This window comes from Anarrhichthys ocellatus, unplaced genomic scaffold, assembly GCF_004355925.1.
Source record: "Anarrhichthys ocellatus isolate YVR2014 unplaced genomic scaffold, GSC_Weel_1.0 scaffold5, whole genome shotgun sequence".
In the NCBI taxonomy this organism is placed as follows: Eukaryota; Metazoa; Chordata; class Actinopteri; order Perciformes; family Anarhichadidae; genus Anarrhichthys; species Anarrhichthys ocellatus.
In genome coordinates this window covers 4563503-4582635 of record NW_022280035.1, presented here as the reverse complement: position 1 = coordinate 4582635, position 19133 = coordinate 4563503, and the positions used below count along the sequence as shown (strand labels likewise).

At 37.6% G+C, this 19133-nt stretch overlaps 2 protein-coding genes across 2 annotated transcripts; one reads left to right on the top strand and one right to left on the bottom strand.

Moving 5' to 3' along the window:
• The first annotated feature begins 423 nt into the window (after positions 1-423).
• On the top strand, positions 424-5722 carry pm20d1.2 (peptidase M20 domain containing 1, tandem duplicate 2). The gene is made up of 13 exons (XM_031845428.1): positions 424-658; positions 787-873; positions 1751-1986; positions 2082-2168; positions 2274-2407; positions 2616-2735; positions 2907-2982; positions 3080-3141; positions 3227-3305; positions 3418-3489; positions 3576-3741; positions 3829-3928; positions 4302-5722. Exons 1-13 carry the CDS (start codon positions 439-441, stop codon positions 4429-4431), a joined length of 1569 nt encoding a protein of 522 aa, XP_031701288.1. The 5' UTR covers positions 424-438; the 3' UTR covers positions 4432-5722.
• Positions 5723-7711: 1989 nt separating this feature from the next.
• Positions 7712-14291, bottom strand: LOC116382596 (chitinase-3-like protein 1). The gene is made up of 12 exons (XM_031845778.1): positions 14267-14291; positions 13438-13642; positions 13292-13348; positions 11924-12089; positions 11690-11814; positions 11476-11599; positions 11200-11382; positions 10942-11058; positions 10676-10808; positions 9781-9802; positions 9056-9668; positions 7712-7987 (listed from the first exon to the last, which is right to left on the bottom strand). Exons 1-12 carry the CDS (start codon positions 14289-14291, stop codon positions 7712-7714), a joined length of 2046 nt encoding a protein of 681 aa, XP_031701638.1.
• Between the last annotated feature and the right edge of the window lie 4842 nt (positions 14292-19133).

Below are 19133 nucleotides of genomic sequence, written 5' to 3'. Positions count from 1 at the left end.
TCGGCATTGTGGAAACAATTTCTAAAACACAGAAATTAAGCTGAGACTTTAAAAGATGTTCTCTTATGTATAAATGATAATGCTATATTTATTTTATATTTCCTAACCCAAATTGTGTCATGTTGCATTATCAATGAATTAGCGCCACTGTACTTATGTGATGTATTTTTTTAAAAGTATATTTGAACCATATTTAAATAAAGAACGTGTTGCTTTATACTTTTGTTTGTGCAACTAATTATCCTAACTAAACTGAAAAACAATACATGCAGATGTACAAATCAGCAGGGATCTTTCGCATAGTATAATCCACTTCTGATAAATGTGAGGAAGATTACAAGTGCAATTAATATTGGCGCCAGCAGGCGGCTCTCATTCAACAAACTCATTCACTCTGCACGCAGTCTCAGTGAACGAGTTCCGCTGTCACAACACACAATGACAGACTCGGGGCCAAAGTTTAACATATTCAAGTTTTTAAAGATTATTATAAGTAGTTTATTTATTGCAGTGTTGCTGTTACTCACCATAGCGTCTATCAGGACGCTTTCGCTGGACGTAAATGTCGGACTTCAACTCGCACATTGGGAAAAGACGAATAACATCTCGCTCGTCATAGGCCACCGACAGCGAGAGGAGCTGCTCGCAAATTTTAAAGGTAATTTTTCGCTCGCTAGTGTAACGAATGAAGTGTAAATGCTTGTTGCACTGCGTGGACAGTAGCTGGAAACAAAGCCACCAGTGACCGACACTAATGAGCGTTATCTCTTGTTTATTTGTGTGCAGAGGCAATCCGGATCCCCACCGTGTCATTTTCAGAGAAGGAGAGCAACACCACCGCGCTGCTTGAATTTGACAGATTCCTCCGCAAAGGTAACGTTGAAAGGTGTTACGTAAATACGGTAGATGTTGCGTAACAGTTGAGCTAGTTCCGTGCTTTTACCAGACTCCCTCTGTCAATGGCTTCACTTCCATGACAGGTCATTTGTTTATATCACACAATAAAGCCCAATTCATGCCATTACATTCTTTAAGGAAGGTTTCCTGCCATTTAAAATCAAGTGCATCACTCTTTAGCCTTGCTGACAGTTAACAGATAACGTTACAGTATTTCCACGTGACATTTAATTCAGGTTTTTGTCATTACACTTGAACTGTTTCCATTTAGGCCACATTATGTTGTCCAACCGGTGGTCCAGAACCCCAAAGATATTCAGTTTCATTTTTTTTTCATTAAAAATGACTCAGAAAATGAATCACTTATCAAAATAACTTCTATTTAGTTTTTAAATATTTTTTTTGTTCATTGACTAATTGATTAATCAACTGATTTCAGCTTTACTTATTGTATAATAACACAGACTTGTACATTTAAAGAAATGTATTTGTTCCTTAATTTTGTGGGCTCACAGCAGACAAATATAAAATGTGTGTATATATATATATATATATATATATATATATATATAATATTAAAGCTACAGAGGCTGCGTTATCATGACTTTTAGTCCCTTGTATGTGTTAAGCTCCAAAGACGCTTGATCCTACATTTGCCATGATGCAACGAAAATAATCTTTTTTTGTTAGACCCATGTTTCAGCCCTCATGCCACACAGGTTATCTTTGTAGACTCTCGCACTCCTGTCAAGTTACACATGAAGTTATACACCTTTTTTCAGTATTAAACTGACCTTAATTTGTAAATAGATGGTGTTCACCCTTTAAGCTTGTACTCGTCTTCCTGTGTCAGCCTTCCCGACAGTTTTCTCTTCAAGCTTGGTTCGTCATGAATTGGTGGCCAACTACAGCCACCTGTTTTGGGTGCAAGGATCACGGTCTGACCTGGTGCCATACCTGCTGCTGGCCCACATAGATGTAGTACCTGCCTCCGAATCGGATGGCTGGGAGGCCCCACCATTCTCTGCCAAGGAGATGGATGGCTTCATCTATGGTAGAGGGACCATGGATGACAAGGGCTCTTTAATGGTGCGAGAACATGTAATATTTTGGATGAGATGAATTGGAATTATTCACTTTTCATGTGCCAACCAGACTAATCCAAACTTCTTTATTTTTTCCAGGGAATTCTTCAGGCACTGGAGTACTTACTGATGAAAGGCTATGCTCCATGCAGAGGATTTTACATCGGTCTAGGTCATGATGAAGAAGTACTTAAGATATTCTTCAAACTCTCACTCTTTGGAATTGTGAACTTAGATAATATTTAAACTATTATCAATGTCTGTGTCCTTATCTTCTTTCTTTCTTTGAAGGTCGGTGGTTACAAGGGGGCAATGAACATAGTGCGTGAGCTGAAGCTGCGTGGTGTGCAGCTGTCGTTTGTCCTGGACGAGGGCCTGGCTGTACTTGATGGAGTCATCGGTGGTCTTGAAGGACCTGCTGCACTGTGAGAACCCTTTTATTCTCTTGTGGAAACATGATATTTAGTCTGCAGACTTTACATGTTAAAAGAAAACAAGTGGACCGAGCCTGACGTTACAACAAACTCACAAGCACAGCATAAAATTGCATGTCTCCATTACATTTTTTTTAGTTTTTTAACAGTAATTTCTGTGCGTAAATTCTGTGTGTTTTGTGTTGTACTTGTTTTGTAGAATTGGGATAAGTGAAAAGGGTTCGGCGACTGTAAAGCTTAGTGTATTTATGGTCCCTGGTCACTCCTCAATGCCTCTCAGGGAGACCAGCATTGGGATCTTGGCTGCAGCAGTCAAAAGGTGAGAGGTTCATCCTCTTCAAATTGAGATTTTTTTAAAACTGTTTTCATTTCTATGAATTCTTGTTAGTCTTTGCGTTTCTGCAGAACAATATGTTTAACCACATTCTACATTTTTTAGTCCTCTTCAAACAAAGTCTAATATTGTAATTGTGTCGTGCTATTGCCTCAGACTAGAGGAGAACCCGATGCCAAGATTATTTGGTCATGGGCCTGAACATGGAACATTTGAGCATCTGGCGCACAAGGTAAGAGGAGGCAGCTACTTGATAGTCGTTGTCATCACTTTTAATAGCATATTAGATCCTTTCTGTTGTTACGCACTTACTCATTCTTTGTTTGCAGTTCGGACTCCCAATGAAGTTCATAATGACAAATCTGTGGCTGTTTGCCCCACTCCTAGGCAGGTAATTACATCCTAAAATTGATTTCTCACGTTTTCTTCCGATTGTGTGCATTGGACTAAACCATTTAGCATGTTTTACGTTACAGGGTACTTGAAAGAAAACCAGAAACTAATGCTTTTGTAAGGACAACTACAGCAGTCACCATGTTTAATGCAGGAGTTAAGGTACAGTTATTCATTCTGAAATAAAGGATGATTCACAGGAATTGATTGTGAATTAGATTGCAAGCCTTTTTAGTTTTCCTTAATCAAACCTAAATTCTTTCCCACCATATAGGTGAATATCATCCCGTCCCTCGCTGAAGCTTATGTAAATCTACGAATCCACTCAGCACAGTCCCTACAAGAGGTAGTCAGAAGTTTGATTCTCCTTTTTGAGAATTCCTTATGTCTCTTCATGAATATTCTGAGTTGAGTTTTTGCTGTCACATCTAGGTCCTGGACCTAATCCAGTCCACAGTGGGGGACCAACGAGTGAAGATAGAGCTTGTTGAAGGATTTGACCCCTTGCCTGTGAGCTCTATGGATGAGAAGTCCTTTGGATACCAGATCATTAAGAAAACCGTGTTGGACATGTTTCCAACAGTTACAGTTGCTCCAGGTAGAATCCAGACGGACATAATTTTATAAAAATGTGGTTGGTAAGGTCAAAATATGAAATGTTTTGACATCGTGTTTGTATGTTCAGGTATCTGTATTGGAAACACAGACAGTCGACACTTTAAAGACCTGACGAATGATATCTATCGCTTCACCCCTGTCTGGTTTAAACCAGGTGATGCTCAAAGGTAAGGGTTTAGTTTGTCTAATACTGCATAAAAATGGTCTGAACAAAACCTGCTGCAGTAAGTATAATAAACTCCTTGACCAGAGTAATATCTGGCAAAAGAGCTTTCTGCTGATGGTAACACTTTTATGTTACAAACTTGTGATGCAATGATGTGACCTACTTGTACTGTTAAGACTTAAAGTCCTGGTTGAACAACTATAATATTATTCCGTGTTTTACTGTATGTATGGAACCAACCTTAAGCCCAGTTTGCCGCTCAGCTTTGGGGATTAAAAAGCTATCATCCTGCAAGACCAGCACAAGGGAATTGTAAACATAAAACGTATTTTCTCCTCTTTAGATACCATAAGTTGTTCTTTTCTTTTTCTTAGATTCCATGGCATCAATGAACGGATTTCCAAAAAGAACTACGAGGAGCTTGTAGTATTTTACTTCAGTCTGATTCAAAACGGTGACATTCAGAAGCTTCCTGAGCCGCACAGCTCTATCCATGAACTCTAAGGAATAGACAGTTTGGGTAAAAGTGTAATCCAAAAGTCTTTGTTAGTAATCTGATTAATTTCAACAGCACCCAACGGGACCTTGACTTAATGTATTGGTCACTACATTTAAAATAAAATGTCATTCTGCATTTTACAGCGAGACAGTACACTTTTCCATAGCTTTACCTTTTAAAAACTCTTTTTAAAGTTGTTTGATGACATACAGTATTGACCTTGTTCTGATAAAAATGATCATGAAATCACTATGTAGAGCTCTTCTGCATTTGCGATAACGGTTTTGCGATAGTGTTGTAATGATTTTTACAATTTTAAATCATGATGGTCTAATTTTATGAAAATAACTGATACATTTTTTTGATGGTCTGCTAATAATATTGATATACTTGAAGTTATGATGCTACATATAACATGAATGAAATGACTGCATAAATACATTTTGGCTGCTAATAACAGAAAATATAAAAAGATGTTTCTTTCTGTAGAAATTCTAAATGCTAATGTTTATTTCCTCCTGGTGATCAAGTACAGAGGTTTTTAAAGAATTCTGTACTCTCACTGACTGAATCTTTAAAATTAATTGGGATTTGTAAAGGCAAGTTGTATTTGCACACAATTTTGAGACAGGCATTGTTTAAAATTACAACAAATAACATTTGATTATATGCTCGTTGTCATGTGATATTTTATTAAATTCTTGACATATTACACAATACACTTACAAAAGCACAATTTCCCCAAAATGTATGAAAAAAGAAAAAAAAGCTAGTTTACGATCCAGACTTGTGGGGGGGCGACGGGGCGAGTGAGCCAATAGTCAAAGATGTACGTGAGTCAGAGAAGTTATTTCACATGGCGTTCTCCAAAAACAGAAATGTGGACAGCGAGACCAGAGCCTTGAACCAAGAATGCACAGACTCCTATATGTTGGCACGGGCAGTTCAGAACCAGTCTCATAAGTTCAGAGACTGTGGCAATTATTATATGCGCCAATGTGAAGCGCCACTACGAGACAAAGCACAACTCCTTTAAGTAAACGTACCCATTCAGACCCCAAATGAAGGCACAGAAAAATAAACCCGAGAGCCCAATATGATCAGAATCCTAACATAACATTTTTAACTGTCCAACAATGCTGTAAACAGAGGGGAATATAGCTGAAACAAGTGGTTTCCAAAACCAAAGGTGTAGTCCCTGCACAAAATGTTCTCTTTTTAGAAGATAATATGGATATCTTGGCTTTTTTGTTTGACATCACACCTGAATCAAATGAATATAAAGCTGCAGGGCATGGACAGTTCAGTTAAATACATTTTTAGATTTTAAATATTGTTTGGATATTATTCAATTGAACTTTATTTATTTGATTTGACAGTGAGTTGTTGACTACATACAGACGTTAATACAACTGTTGGCTACATCAATATATATATGGCAAGAAATCATAGCGCAAATGAGACATTATTGTGAAGGAAATTCTCTAACTGGACCTCGCTGAATTTTAATTGAATACCCTTGGTTTATGGTCTTCATCACTAGTTTCTTTTTCTATACAGCATGATGTTAATTTAGTGAATGACTGTCTTATTTAGAGTAAATTAGACAATAAAGTAGGGTATATTTTAGGGCGTGGCTACTGTGTGATTAGGAGGTGGCTACCACAGTGTTGTCTGGTCTTAGGTTTTGTCTTACAGCTTTAACCCTTTCACAGTGTTTTCACATAAGTGAATCGTAACCTTTTTGGTCGCCTAAAAATGTCTTATTCAGTGTAGGGTTGTACGTAGCTACACCCTCTCCAAGCCAAGATGGCGATGTCCAAAATGCCAAACTCAAGGGATAAGTGTGTTCATCCCTTTAATGTTGCAGCAGGTAAAGGTGAAACGAATAAAAAGGGAAGTCCATGAACAATGGGTAACATCACGGTGACTACGTCCATTTCTTATATATAGTTTATGATCTAGCATCAGGTTTATATTATTGGATTGTAAATATTGATGCATAAGTGTGTTCATCACTTTAATGTTGCAGCAGGTAAAGGTGGATCTAATTTGAACTACTTTATATGCTTAATAGGTTATATACTACTCAATAATACGTCATAATGAATTAGTTGATTTATATTTTGTATTTAAAAATCTGAATTTGCAAAGTAGCCTAACTTGTAACTCATATTCTCAAATAAATGTAGTGAAGTTAAAAGTACAATATTTCCCTCCTGAGATTTAGGGAACTAGAAGTATAAATTTACATAAAATGGAAATACTGAAGTAAAGTACAAATACCTCGAAATATCACTGACAGCATTACACCCATTGAAACTAAAAATAGAAAAACAAAAAGCCCCTTGGGGAAATGAAGTGGTTGTCAGGCAGTTCAAGAGAAAGTGTGAGCAGGCAGATCAACAGTGGAGAAAGACCAAATTTCAAGTTCAACACGTTATCTACAAGGATAGACTGAATGACAACAACAAAGAAATTATAAAGGCCAGACAGTCTTTTTCTCTCTGAATTTATTAACAAGAATAGCAACGATGAGAAAGTGCTCTTTTCTACTATCGATCGACTTATCAATCCAACATCTCAAACCCAATCAGAGATGCTGTCAACTGAAAAATGTGAGCAATTCAACACATTGTTCATTACAAAATGATTGACAGAACATTAGTGCAAGAAATTGTTTATGAAACTTACAGTATTTTATAAATTCAACAGTATTAACTTATACATTTACTAACATGTATTTTTATTTATCCACATGTCCACTGTGTAAATATATGCAACATCTGTGTCATTATGGAGGACAAATCTCCCAGTAGCTAAATTAAACCAACAAGAACAAACCCACACAATAGTGTTAGATACACATAATAAAATAGATATGCAACAACCACATACTTAAGTATTTGTAACGGCCATATAAATAAGGAATTAAGTAATTATGGCAGTGGAAAAACAAGAACATACACACCAGACTGATTTAAATACACCTTCAATTAAGAGACAACAATTGTAAATACACTGTAAGTTGTATTGATATATTTTAAAGCATTTCTTTTATTTATCTCAAAAGTAAATGTAACAGCTTTTGACAATCCCCCCCCCCCCCATTTTTTAATGAGGACAAATATTACTACTTACGGACTGGAATGAACACAGATCATGGAGGCTTGACGAAAGACTGTATCAAGTCCACAATCTCTGATGTGAACTCTTGATAGAGAATCACATTGGTAATATTTTGTTGGGTCACCGGGAAAGGCGAAGAGCCCACTGCTCCTTCCATTACAAGGGGTTCCAGTGGAAGAGGGAGTTGTTGTGGTAGTCGGCATTGTTGTGGTTGTGGAAGGGGGAGTTGTTGTGGTCGTTGTAGGGGGAGTTGTTGTGGTTGTGGTAGGGGGAGTTGTAGGGGGAGTTGTTGTGGTAGTCGGCATTGTTGTAGTTGTGGTAGGGGGAGTTGTTGTGGTTGTGGTAGGGGGAGTTGTTGTGGTTGTGGTAGGGGGAGTTGTTGTGGTAGTCGGCATTGTTGTAGTTGTGGAAGGGAGAGTTGTAGTGCTGAGGCTAGGAAAACCTAAAAGAATGACAGTCAGATAATGTGTTGATGCTTTTTAAACTCTGTTTGTTAATCACATAATATTTGTATGTGCCTGAGCATGGCTGTTAAAATCTCTTAATAGAAAGAGCACACATTTGCTTTCTTCATTATAAAATGTAGTATATGTAATGTAATTACTGAATGTTGATGGCATTCAATCAAATACACACTAAAAACTGCCACTCCATGCTAGGCTGAACATTAAGAGTTTAAGACTCTGTGTTCAGGCCATTGGAATGTGTCATGCAGTTGTCCTATCGGGCATGTGAAAAACAAATGTGATCTTTATGAGGGGCCGATATACAGTAAAAATCTGCGATCGGGAGATTGCCATTAATGCTTTCTATTCGCCGATCTCTGAAAATTCTTCATTGTGAACAACAAATCCATTGAAATCGGCAACGTTATTTAACGTTAACGGAGCTCTCCTCTTGCCAGCTTTGAGCAGCTGGTTGGCAGCACAGTCTAGCCTGGCTAAATAACGGAGCTAACAGCATAGCAACATTATGAACTACTAACTTATCCAGACACATAGGCCTATTCTATTGTAATTCATTCCCGTGCTGGTGCCCAGATTAAACACGGTAAACAGCTTTTTCTTTTTATTTACAGTAAAAATAAGTATTGAGCGAGGGTAAATTATTAATGAATTATCATACGTTCAAATGTAATCTTGTAAACTGTAGTTATTGGCCAGAAACTTGAATTTATACAGATGTTTCCACAGCAATATGAAATACATATTAGAGATGGAATTTTGACTCTTTAACTTCATAACACTGTAGCTCAAAGCAGCTTATAATACATGATTACATCTATTAATCCCCCCCCCCGCCCCCCCCATTAACAAAGTTATGGGATTTTTTTTGCCCAATTGTTTCAATCTTTATTTTTTATCCATCTATATTTTGTATTGCAGACAAGTAAGTTTGGTTATCTGGCCAGCAAAATACTTTGGGGCAAGTGGCTGAAAAAGCTTAATGTCAAGTCTCTGCATTACAGGATACGATGGAAATGTTTTGCATTTTGGTTACCTGGAACCAGGATATCATGCAGGTGGCTGATGAAAGGTTGTGGTAGAGAGAGTTGTAGTTGTGGTAGGGGGAGTTGTGGTAGTCGGCATTGTTGTAGTTGTAGTAGGGAGAGTTGTTGTGGTCGTTGTAGAGGGATTTGATGTGGTAGTTGGCATTGTTGTGGTAGAGAGAGTTGTAGTTGTGGAAGGGGGAGTTGTGGTAGTCGGCATTGTTGTAGTTGTGGTAGGGGGAGTTGTTGTAGTTTTGGTAGGTGGAGTTGTGGTCGTTGTAAGGGGAGTTGTGGTAGTCGGCATTGTTGTAGTTGTGGTAGGGGGAGTTGTGGTAGTCGGTATTGTTGTAGTTGTAGTAGGGAGAGTTGTGGTGGTCGTTGTAGAGGGAGCTGATGTGGTAGTTGGCATTGTTGTGGTAGAGAGAGTTGTAGTTGTGGTAGGGGGAGTTGTGGTAGTCGGCATTGTTGTAGTTGCGGTAGGGGGAGTTGTTGTGGTTGTTGTAGGAGGAGTTGTGGTAGTCGGCATTATTGTAGTTGTGGTAGGTGGAGTTGTTGTGGTCATTGTAGAGGGAGTTGATGTGGTTGTTGGCATTGTTTTGGGAAGGAGAGTTGAAGTGGTAGTTGCTGTGGTGATGGGAGTTGTAGTGCTGAGGCTAGGAAAACCTAAAAGAGTGAGAGTCAGATACCTTTTTTAATGCTTTTTAAACTCTGTTAATCACATAATATTTGTATATACCTGAGCATGGCTGCAAATATCTCTTAATAGAAAGAGCACACATTTACTTTCTTCATAGAAATAGTATATGTCATGTAATTACTGAATGCTGATGGGATTCAGTCAAATACACACTAAAAACTCCATGCTAGGCTCAACATTAAGAGTTGACCGCTTGCACTGGGCAAGTAAACTCTGTGTTCAGGCCATTGGAATGCGTCATGCAGTTGTCCTATCGGTCATGTGAAAAATAAATGTGATCTTTATGAGGGGCCAATATACAGTAAAAAATCTGTGATCGGGAGATCGCCATTAATGCTGTCTATTCGTCGATGTCTGAAAATGCTTCATTGTGAACAACAAATTCATTGAAATTGGCCAAGTTATTTAACGTTAACGGAGCTCTCCTCTTGCCAGCTTTGAGCAGCTGGTTGGCATCACAGTCCAGCCTGGCTAAATAACGGAGCTAACAGCATAGCAACATTATGAAATATTAACTTATTCAGACACATAGGCCTATTCTGTTGTAATTCATTCCCGTGCTGGTGCTCAAACTAATCACTGTAAACGGCTTTTCTGCCGACAGCTCGGGGTCTCTCCGTAGCGCAGTTCTGCTTGTAAAGGAGTGAACAGCGAATGTATGAAGGATTCATTTAATAATATATTATTGTGCATTCAAGCTCGAAACAGTAAAAATTTGTATTAAGTGAGGGTAAATTATTAATTAATTATCATATGTTCAAATGTAATCTTGTAAACTGTAGTCATTGGCCAGAAACTGCCTATATTTTGTATTTCGGACAAGTAAGTTCAGATATCCGGCAAGTAAAATACCTTGAGGCAAGTGGCTGAAAAAGCTTAATGTCAAGTCTCTGCCAGGACACGATACGATGTAAATGTTTTGCATTTTGGTTACCTGGAACCAGGATATCATGCAGGTGGCTGATGAAAGGGCATTTGCCCATTTTACAGAACTGTCCAGTAGTGTCGTCCAGGTCCAGAGACCAGACAAAGGCTCCCCCAAAGTGGTTAGTTTTTAGGTAATTGACCTGAGAGGATGAGGAACAACACCTTTCAACAGCTGACGTCATGTTGACAACATATTTATTTCACCAGATTGTGTACAACCAGTCATTTGCAAAGGAATTATAGAACAACAGTGTGAACTGAACAGATGACTACCTTAGTATTAAGACTGGCTTTGTTGTCAAACCCAACCCACTGATTTTCTGTGACAGCATATGGAACTTCCTGATCAACAATCAGCTGGGTAGTATTCCCTTCAATATAAAGGCAAGTCTGAAAAGAATGGTCAAATATCATATTTAGATCCAATGTATTCATTCAAACAGATATTTGTCACACCAAATAGAGTAAAATCGGTTAGCTTATAATAAAGCAATTCATATTAATTAATTAATTCACAGCTTGCTGTTTTACCTCATAAGAGGCCCAGAATCCTTCTTCACCGGTGTAGCAGCCTTCTTCACCAGGACCATTGGCTGGTGCACCAACATCACTGGATGCAGTGGAGAGGTCAAAAGCACGCCCATATGCCGCTAACCCCAAGTTTAGCTTGTGTGCAGGTGCTCCCTGGTCCCGCCAGTACCGCATAGCATAGTCCTACAATGTGGAGAAAACGAAACAATTAAGATGAAAGGACATATCTATGTAGGAAGGTGTTTAAGCAGTTGAAATATGAATCCCTGTACTTACAGTGTTCAAGTAGATTTCATCTCCAGTGTCTTGGGATCCGTTGTATAAGGGGCTGTGATGCCCTGTGACACTTTCCCAGGGGCCGTGAAAGTCAAATGTCAACACATTAATGAAATCCAGATGCCTGTTAAAATGCAGAGGAGATCATGTTAACGAAAACATGAAAACAGCTAATCATGGGTACATTGTCAAGTATTACTTTAAATTAGTTTACGTGGCAATCTGTGCGACTTCATAACTGTCATCGATGATTTCTTTCACAGCAGAGACACTAGCAGTGACGATTAATCTGTCACGGTTAGGTGCTGTTGCTTCAGCCACAAAGGCCTCTTTGAGCTCCTATACAACACAGAAACATGGTTCAGTCTCTGTTAAACATAATGTTATGTTTTCATAAAGGTTTATTCAGTATGCATATTTCTCACAGAAGATAAATTCAGGATCTGACCTTGCACAGCAGTGTGAATCTCCGCTTGTCCATTGGTTGGCTTCCAGGTCCCCCAGGGTACCTCCAGTCCAGGTTTAGCCCATCAAATCCATTTGCTCTCAGTAGTTTGATCGCAGACTGGATGAACCTTTCTCTGTTCTGTTGTTCTGCTACCATTGTACTGAATCTGGTCGACATTTAAACCAAACAGTGCTCTCAAGAAAACACAACACATACTGCATTTAAATGTTCTGTTTTAATAACACGGAAGAGCAACAAAAAGCACAAAGTAATATCTGGCAAGACAGATGTACAGCCATAGGCACGAACTAGTCAACACGCTTTTGTAATTTATGAGGAAAAGTGATGAAAATAAACCACACTATGATCTACATAACTATAATGTGCAGTAACTAAGTAGGGGTAAAATAAAAACGCATGTAAACATTTTTTTATCATACCTGTAGTGCTATTTAGCAATCTAGATAAGAAATGTATTTGAAAAAAATAAACAGCAGTTCCTACATGAAACTGCTCAGAATTATCTTGAGTAAGCGAGTCATGATCTCCTGAAAGACATTGCAATTGATTTGTTCATGTTTTTTTTGGCACAATTGGGGTGGTTTACTTTGTTTTTTTTGATTGTTTAATGGCACCGGTCTGTAATTGATTTATGTATCTGTTTGTGTTGCAAAAATTCTAATATTCTGATTGCATGTACACTTTCTGGGGTTTAATAATGACTAAACGTTTTGGTTTAAACTTGGTCAAACAACTACAACTGTCCTTTTAAGGCGTTCATCTGGTTGCATTCAGTTTGCATTAATGCAAACACCCAATCATTTTCAACATACAACTTTATTAAATTTCTTTTTAGGGTGACAATGTCACATAATCAAATTAAATGAAAATAATTTAGATTAATTATTTTAATACAAACACAAATCCATTTGGTGTTTGCAGATACCAAGAATACTTGAATACAACTTGTATGTGCACCTATCTGTGTGATTCTTTTCCAGCAACCTGATTTTGGTTTCACATGATGTAATGAAAATATCAGGTATAAATATTTCTGCTTGTTGAACTGTTTTAGTGTACTTACATTATTATGTAGATTTTTAATATTTTCATCCCATAGGCTATTTTGCATGTGCTGATTGAATCATGAAATTAACTTATGTAGGTAATCAAATATCAGCATCTGTCCTCGTGCCACCTCATTTGTATGAAACAATGCACCATGCATGCTGTGCAAAGCACAAAATCACAGCATCATTGGGCAAAGCATGTTTTTTGTTCAGCAAAATACCAGCATGTTGAAGTGCTGCTTACGTTTGTCTTTGCACGGACACAAAAAGGGCCGACATGTTCAGGTAAGTAACTTACTTCTGTGTGTTGAAGGTCAAGCCTCCAACCGCCAGCAGGGTTTTGAGCTGTGTATTGCTGTGAGAGCATAAAGGTTTCGTAATGATTGTTTGACAAGACACAAAATCAACATCATTTCCACAAAGTGTATAGGCTAAAGCACTGACCTGGTTTTGAGTTCATTGAATGCCTGATAGTGTTGTAAGTCAGCTGCATTGCTGTGCACCAGCTCATTTTGGTTGTTGATGTCAGAAAAGGCATATATCAGATGTGTACACTTGTTTGGATCGATTTCTGAAATCGAGAACTTCCCATCCCCCTCTCTATTTCCAGCCTCGCTGTTATAGTAACACACCAGCCTGGAGGAGGAGCCTGAGACATGGAAGAAAATAATGATGGTTTTAATTAGTCATTATTTATCTACTAATAAGACTGTTTATTATGATTAATGCATGTTATATACTTACCAAAGCTGGAGATGATCAAACAGAGACCTTCAAAGTGGGTTCAAAATCAAGCTCAACAGGTCAGTTCACCCAAATGACAAAATATAATCCACAGCTTTTCTCACAAACTTCTACTCTTCTCTAGCAGTACAGTTAGGTTTGGTTTTATTGTCTGGGTTAATGAGATATTACTCAATTAGATTTCTTCATCCACCATAATACATTGAAGGTGAAGGGAATTTCATTTTAATAATTCAACAGCAATGTGTATTATGGATAATCAACACTGTGTGTTGAGTGGATTATCCAGAGTAATAGGGACACTGTTTATGAAAAGACTTGCCAGTGAATTTTCGAAATGCAATTTTTCAGTGGCAACACAAACCAAATTCCATTAATTCTCACTGTAGTCTGAGGGACAGAAACATGGGTAAAGTAAACAAAAACTCTGCATAGCTAGATACCAATGGAGGTAAGTGAGAAAATGTGCTTTTGTTATTTGGAGGTAGTAAACATTTATGGAAACAATAACTTGACAAGCATATCTTACCTGTAATTAGAGTGAGCTTGCACATGTTGTCACTATGTAGATAAGCAGAAGAAATAAACAAAAATGTTTAGTATGCAGAGTCCCAGTATGTGTGTCTCCATAGATATAAAACATTCTGTTGCCTTTGTCTGCATTTATGCTGTTAGCACCGTTAGCTCCTAGCTGCCGGCTCAGCCACCATGTTGAGAGCCATGTGGAATCCCTCAATTATATGCTCTGAATTTGGAATTTAGCACCTTTAAACTGTTGCCTATTGCATATCAAGTCTTAAATTAATTATAGATCAGTACCCAAACCATTTCTGTTTTTAAACTCAAGTTCTTTCTTCATTATAATTGCATTCAAACTGTTAATCAGTCTCATTGATGTCTGTCATGATTATGTGATAATCATGATAACAATAATGTTGTTTTCAGATGTTTATCCAACATGAGGGAGGTTGTTACAAACCATGTACAATTGTGTCACAGGGCAAGCTTGGAATTCACCTCTGAAATAAGTTACTTTCATTTATAATCTTACTTTAATTTCCAAAATAAACATCAGGGTAAATCAGGGACACACACCAGTTTAAAAACAGGTGTCTTAGCAGTTTAAAGACACTCGTCACTGTCATATTGTGTACATTTTGACACCTGTAGCATAAATCAGAAATGACACTTCAACAGAACCACACAACATAGCATTTAGTTTCATCGAACATTAAATATGTTAAAGAGTTAAAGAGATACTTATAATGGTGAACAAAACATATACTGTCTCTCTACTGTGACTGAAAACTGAAGGATGTGTTGCTGCATTCTATAAGGTCGTCAGTTGACAGGGTGTGGCAGTTAATTATAGGGTGGGGATAATTACTGCAATGATCTAGATCATCATTATAAATGTGCACCAGAGATTAATTCAGGGCACTCAAAAGCTCTTCATTTTGATAGATTTAGCTAAGTATTTAGTTAAAGAACAACCAAAGGACGGTGGCAAACAATGGTTTAACTTTTTTTTCCATCATAAAGTCATCTCACATTGTCAGCTGTCAGTAGACAATGTATTATTTTAATATTAACTTTAAAGTTTTGAGACTGTAGCATGTTGGAACTGGATATTGTTACCTCAATATTAAGTTTCCCTTCGTCCCTTGTGACAGCTGACGATTAGCATCGTCTTTAGATAGATAGGTCAGTTTTGTATTTTGTGGGGTGTCCATAAGTGCCACCACACACTGAGCTGCAGGCAGTTTGTGGGTTTACTTAAAAGTATTGGAACGGTTATTTGGATGCCGCACACAGCTGCGTTTTTGCATTTAAGTTATAGCCAACAGCCATTGATGTTGTCAGCACACAACCAAAACAAATAAGAGATATTCTCCAAGAGTATTAATCCAGATAAGCACTCAAGTTGTGATCCTTCCCAATACCACAAGTTTGGGCAGATGATACGTCTTGTGAAAAAAATGTTGGATAGAAGGTTATTGTTCAGCATATTTTAATATCTACTTTAGCAATGCTGATTTGAAAGGAGTGTGAATGGAAAACACAACTGTCCTATCACAGAGTCAAACCAAAGCACCTGCTTCAGATATATTCCTTGTTTTCCTGGAGCCATGACATGTTCACCTTGTTTAACAGGTAATACAACACACAACCAAAACTTTAAATACAACACAACGGCAACATACAGCTATTGAATGTCAAAAGTATAGGTATTAAGTGTATAGGACATTAGTGATAACATTATATCCAACTAAATTAAAAAAGAAAAAGTGCACAGTGTCTGCTGATTAAAACCTTCTCCCTAAAATGTGATTAGTTCAGCTAGTTTGAGAGATTGAGCAAGTATAGAAGTAGACATGGCAACAGCAAAGAAATTAATGAAAATGTGGTTTGTTAAAATCAGAATAAAAGAGATACTTACAAATATGATTGAACGAAACATATACTGTCTCTCTACTGTGATGGATGACTGGCAGATGACAGGCTACTCTCTTTTAAGGTAGAGAGCTGAAAGGGTTTGGCAATTAACTAGGGTGGGGATAATTACGGCAATGTTCCAATGTGCTTATTGGACAGTGATGGAATGTGGGATAGCGGAACAGTCACCTCATGCCAGGCACTTTACATCATGATCAAGTCTGACGTCTGTTAAGGTTATTTCTGTCTAATAGAGGGACTGAGAGACCATAATTATAAATGTGCACCAGAGATTAATTCAGGGCACAACAACCAAAGGACGGTGGCAAACAACGGTTTAACTTCTTTTTCATCATAATATCTGGTTCATTTTAATCTCGCAAAGCTTTATTTAGCTCCATTGAACATTTCAGGGGAAAACAAAAAAATACGTAATTTAAAAAAAAAGAACTATGACAACATACTTCTACTGAGAAGCAAACTGCTGTCCCACAACCAAACAACTAATTTAAATAGCATTGATTTAAGTATGCAAATCTTAGATGTTTACTATTATAATATCTAATGAAACCCAAAATAATATTTGAGAAAAAATATATATACTGTATATATATCATGGAAAAAAAGAATCAGGAATGCTCCTAGACCATAAGGATTATATGCATATGTCTGATCTCTTTTGAAAGGTGAGAAGTGAGAGTAAATGGAGATGCAACAAAGGAAAAAAATATATATTTTATCGTTTCCTCGTGTATCATCTTAATTTCAAAGGCAATATCACCATTATAACCAAGATCTATGAATATTGATGCAACTGAACGTCTTCTACTACGCTGCACTACATAGTGGAAGACGTTCTACTAGGAGGCCGCTTTGAGCAGAATTTCAGGCCGAGCCTGTCTGTCTCTCCAAGCGGATCACTGTGACTCTCTGGATGTTAATCATTGAAATAACTAAATCTGCAAATTTTAGCTAAAGTAACATAGGCTTTGATAAAATACTATCATGCAAAATGAGACTTAATGTAACTACAGGGATGGACCCACTACCGGGTCCGTTGGGGAAAGGTCCATGTCAGAAAGACACTTCTTTTTTTACAACACACATGCACCAAATAAAGGAAAAATACAAGTCTGCAAGCTATAAGAGAAACATTCATTCCTTGGATATTATACAATTTACAAACCTACAAAGTTTGGGGAAAATGACATGTTTATTTCAAAATGTTTTCGTCTCTGACTGAATTGGATCAATTCTGTAGAATGGCCCAGTTGTTTCTCTGGCATGATCAGTCAAAAGGTTGCTTTTGACCTGTAGTTCCTGGGCATTTGGTAATATACTTCCTGTAATCAAAAGATATTTTTAAAACAACGTCATATGACGTGATACGACGTAAGTATGTCAAGTTAATTGTTAGTAATTGTCAAAGTAGTAACAATACATTCACAGAACAAAGCTACAATCAATAGAAATGAGAACAGGACCATTGTCAAAAGAAATGTCTAATTACACAAGTCACAAATTCACCAACAACAACACACCCACACTTCAATGCCAAAGTTATAAGTATATAGTATTATAAGTTATAAATAACCAAGCAAATAGCACACACACCTAATTGGGTTACCTACCACCTTGTTGTTACTATTCTCTAGTGACAGACGGTACTGAACCGTGTATTTACAGTGGTCATTGGTATTGGTCACTGCTATTCCACTGTATATTAACCAGTACAGCATTCTGATTGGGGCTGACTGAAAAATACTGCTTCATCAGCTGTTCCCTTTAGTGATTCCTCTTATAAACTGGTGTGATTTTACAGTGACTCACAGAGCAACTATAGAAAAGTAATATGCCACATCTGATTTTAAAAGTAAGATACACTTCTACTTCATTTGTATTTTTAGCCATGCCAGCAGCTTGGTACAATGGATGGCAATGTTGGTCAGTAAGTTGGTCTACCCCCTTGATGCTGACTGCAACACAGTATCCCAATATCTACTAGATGCATATTCATGTCCCCTTAAGTATGAATTGCAATAACTTACAGTAGGTGATCCCTTACATTTTTTATCTAGCTCCAACATTAGGTTATCAACCAATTTCATTCATCAGCCATTTGCATTTTTCAAATACTTTGGTGTGGGCCTGGTTTAATTTTCATCAGCCTCAGCTGTATTACTAATTAGCAATGATGTTTAGCATGCTTACACGCTAAACTCAATGCATGTTAGCATTGTCATTGGGAGAATGCATATGTGGCTCAATAAGTCATGTGTAGTTCAGGAAGTACAATCATTTCTTGGGTGTAATGTAAGTTAAGAGAGTTTGTTATATTTCCTATGTGTTTAATTAAGAGGAGGAAGTGTTCATTGTAGTTAAAAATTTAGGGTACAGCGTTATTTATCACCAGCTACATTTTTAGGCAGTAGATCCAGTGGATCGCCAGTAGGTGTCAGTGTTGCGACATGAGCAGCGTCTGTGATGAGAGCAACAGGGAAGTCTCATGAGAGGATGAGAATCCCTGTGTACAGGACAGAAGCAGAAAACGCTGTGGAACGACTGTATACCTAAATGCATATTTTTGTATTTTGCAGAACATTTTCATTAAATGTGTAGCACCAGATTGAGCCTGTGTGACATCATTCTGTGCACCGCTACGCATACTGATGCTAGCATTAAACCCAAAGTGCCGCTGGCTGTAGACTCTTACAAGGATATTTTCTTTAATTTGTGCTGAACTATCAAATAGCATTTTCCTTTTACCAAAGGATGGCATCTTAGGTCTCATGCAACTTGTCTTTTATGGCATTCCAGTGAAGACACGCATAATAGGGGCAGAGGGAATGGAAAGGGATTCAAATAGCAACTGTTCCTGATTTATCTTTATCTTTAAAGATAACGATGGTGAAAGAAGCATTTACTCTCGACTATGACTGATGGATGACTGACAGATATCT

Bases quoted from the DNA above. Each gene is read 5' to 3' on its own strand.
- pm20d1.2 (XM_031845428.1), top strand. From the start codon at position 439: ATGACAGACTCGGGGCCAAAGTTTAACATATTCAAGTTTTTAAAGATT. The intron at 3,306-3,417 runs GTACAGTTATTC...CCCACCATATAG, and splicing joins TGTTTAATGCAGGAGTTAAG to GTGAATATCATCCCGTCCCT. The intron at 3,490-3,575 runs GTAGTCAGAAGT...TGTCACATCTAG, and splicing joins CAGCACAGTCCCTACAAGAG to GTCCTGGACCTAATCCAGTC.
- LOC116382596 (XM_031845778.1), bottom strand. From the start codon at position 14,291: ATGTGCAAGCTCACTCTAATTACAG. The intron at 13,349-13,437 runs GTCAGTGCTTTA...ATGCTCTCACAG, and splicing joins TTCAATGAACTCAAAACCAG to CAATACACAGCTCAAAACCC. The intron at 11,815-11,923 runs GTCAGATCCTGA...TGTGTTGTATAG, and splicing joins GATTCACACTGCTGTGCAAG to GAGCTCAAAGAGGCCTTTGT.